Here is a 1,347-nt window from a genome sequence, read left to right as displayed (position 1 = left end):
AAAAAACCGTGAAATCGTCAAATCCGGTCATTTCTACGCGGTAAGAATTTTCACAATAATGCTTTACAAAATCATCTAATAACATAAACTAGTCTTTTTTAGCGTTTTGTTTTTCCAAAATAGCTGTTGTATCAATTTCCCCCTTACTTATATCAAATGAAACGTCGTACGAAAACGGTCCAAAACGACAAACTCAAGATCCCGAAACCTAAAACCACAGAACATAACCTTACTATGTTTTCTACTGGCTTCCAAATATCCAATCAAAAATTAGGATCATATTCCTACCTCGATTCTTGGGAAAACCCCGAACTCTTCTCCTGAAACGACATCCGATCCACTAAAAGTGTAGAGTTTCTCTTCTGATCCACGCAGTACCCTCCTTTTTGGAAACGTGATGAACGACCGGCGAAGTATTTAGAGAGAAGAGAGAGAGAGAAAATGAGAGAAGGAGCGATAATCGAGATATATATAGATAGATAGAGATAGAAGAGAATGAAATAAATTAAGAGCATTATAGAATAAATCCCTTGATAGAATAGAGAAGAAGAGGAGATGAGATAGAGCGAATGAGAGAGGATAAGAGAATTTTTAGAATAAATCTTTACTTAGCCCTTGAGTATCTAAATAAATACTCCTCCATATATTTATATATAATATCTCAAATATCTTCTCCAAATATCTTCTTCCTTCTTTTTTTTTTTTTTTTTTTTTTTTTGTAGGCGTTAATACAAATCGACAATCCTTATAAGAATTCGTCCACGAATGCAACAAAATGATAACACAAACGTGACTCTACCTTAATCTTAGAGAACTACAGAAGAGTCGGCAGCCACCTCACAAAGCGCTCGCGCCTCGCCGAGAATGTTATTATTCTACCCTAGCCCCCATCGGCGGAGGAGATACAGGGTTACAATGTGATGCTCAGAAGATACACACCCAAAACTCTCCCGAGACCATACACACCTATACCTACTATAAATAATTACATACCTTCCGAAAATAACTGCGGGAACTTCTGGCTGTCCAATTCTGACTATACTCCATTGAACTTCCTCCACTGTATGGTACGCCATAATGACATTCCACTAGCGGTATTTCCCTCGTCCGTAACTGCGAACGTTTACGACCCCCTAATAATCCAGTATGGTACATAACTCATATTGTAAAGTCTATTGATCTCTAGGAGGTTGTAACTCAGTACATGTTGATTTGGATTGGTATTACTCTCAATAAAGGACACGTGTGAAATAAAATCAAACTGCGCATAAGCTGGATCGGCTAAAGCCACTAGCTAAGCCAAACGAACCATCCTTTCAAGGATGTCCAAAAGGCCCCCGACCATAC

The 1,347-nt window shown here is 38.2% G+C and overlaps 1 protein-coding gene across 1 annotated transcript in view; it reads right to left on the bottom strand.

The window, feature by feature from the left end:
• Window positions 1-1,076, bottom strand: part of LOC131156040 (uncharacterized) — a 22,390-nt gene extending 21,314 nt beyond the window's left edge. The window contains exon 1 of the mRNA XM_058109490.1: window positions 994-1,076. Coding sequence (XP_057965473.1) covers window positions 994-1,076 — 83 coding nt within the window. The remainder of the gene's footprint in view (window positions 1-993) is intronic.
• Window positions 1,077-1,347: the final 271 nt, after the last annotated feature.

This window comes from Malania oleifera, chromosome 5 (genome assembly GCF_029873635.1).
Source record: "Malania oleifera isolate guangnan ecotype guangnan chromosome 5, ASM2987363v1, whole genome shotgun sequence".
Taxonomy (NCBI): domain Eukaryota; kingdom Viridiplantae; phylum Streptophyta; class Magnoliopsida; order Santalales; family Ximeniaceae; genus Malania; species Malania oleifera.
Note: the sequence above shows the minus strand (reverse complement) of the source record. Positions and strands in the feature narration are given on the sequence as shown.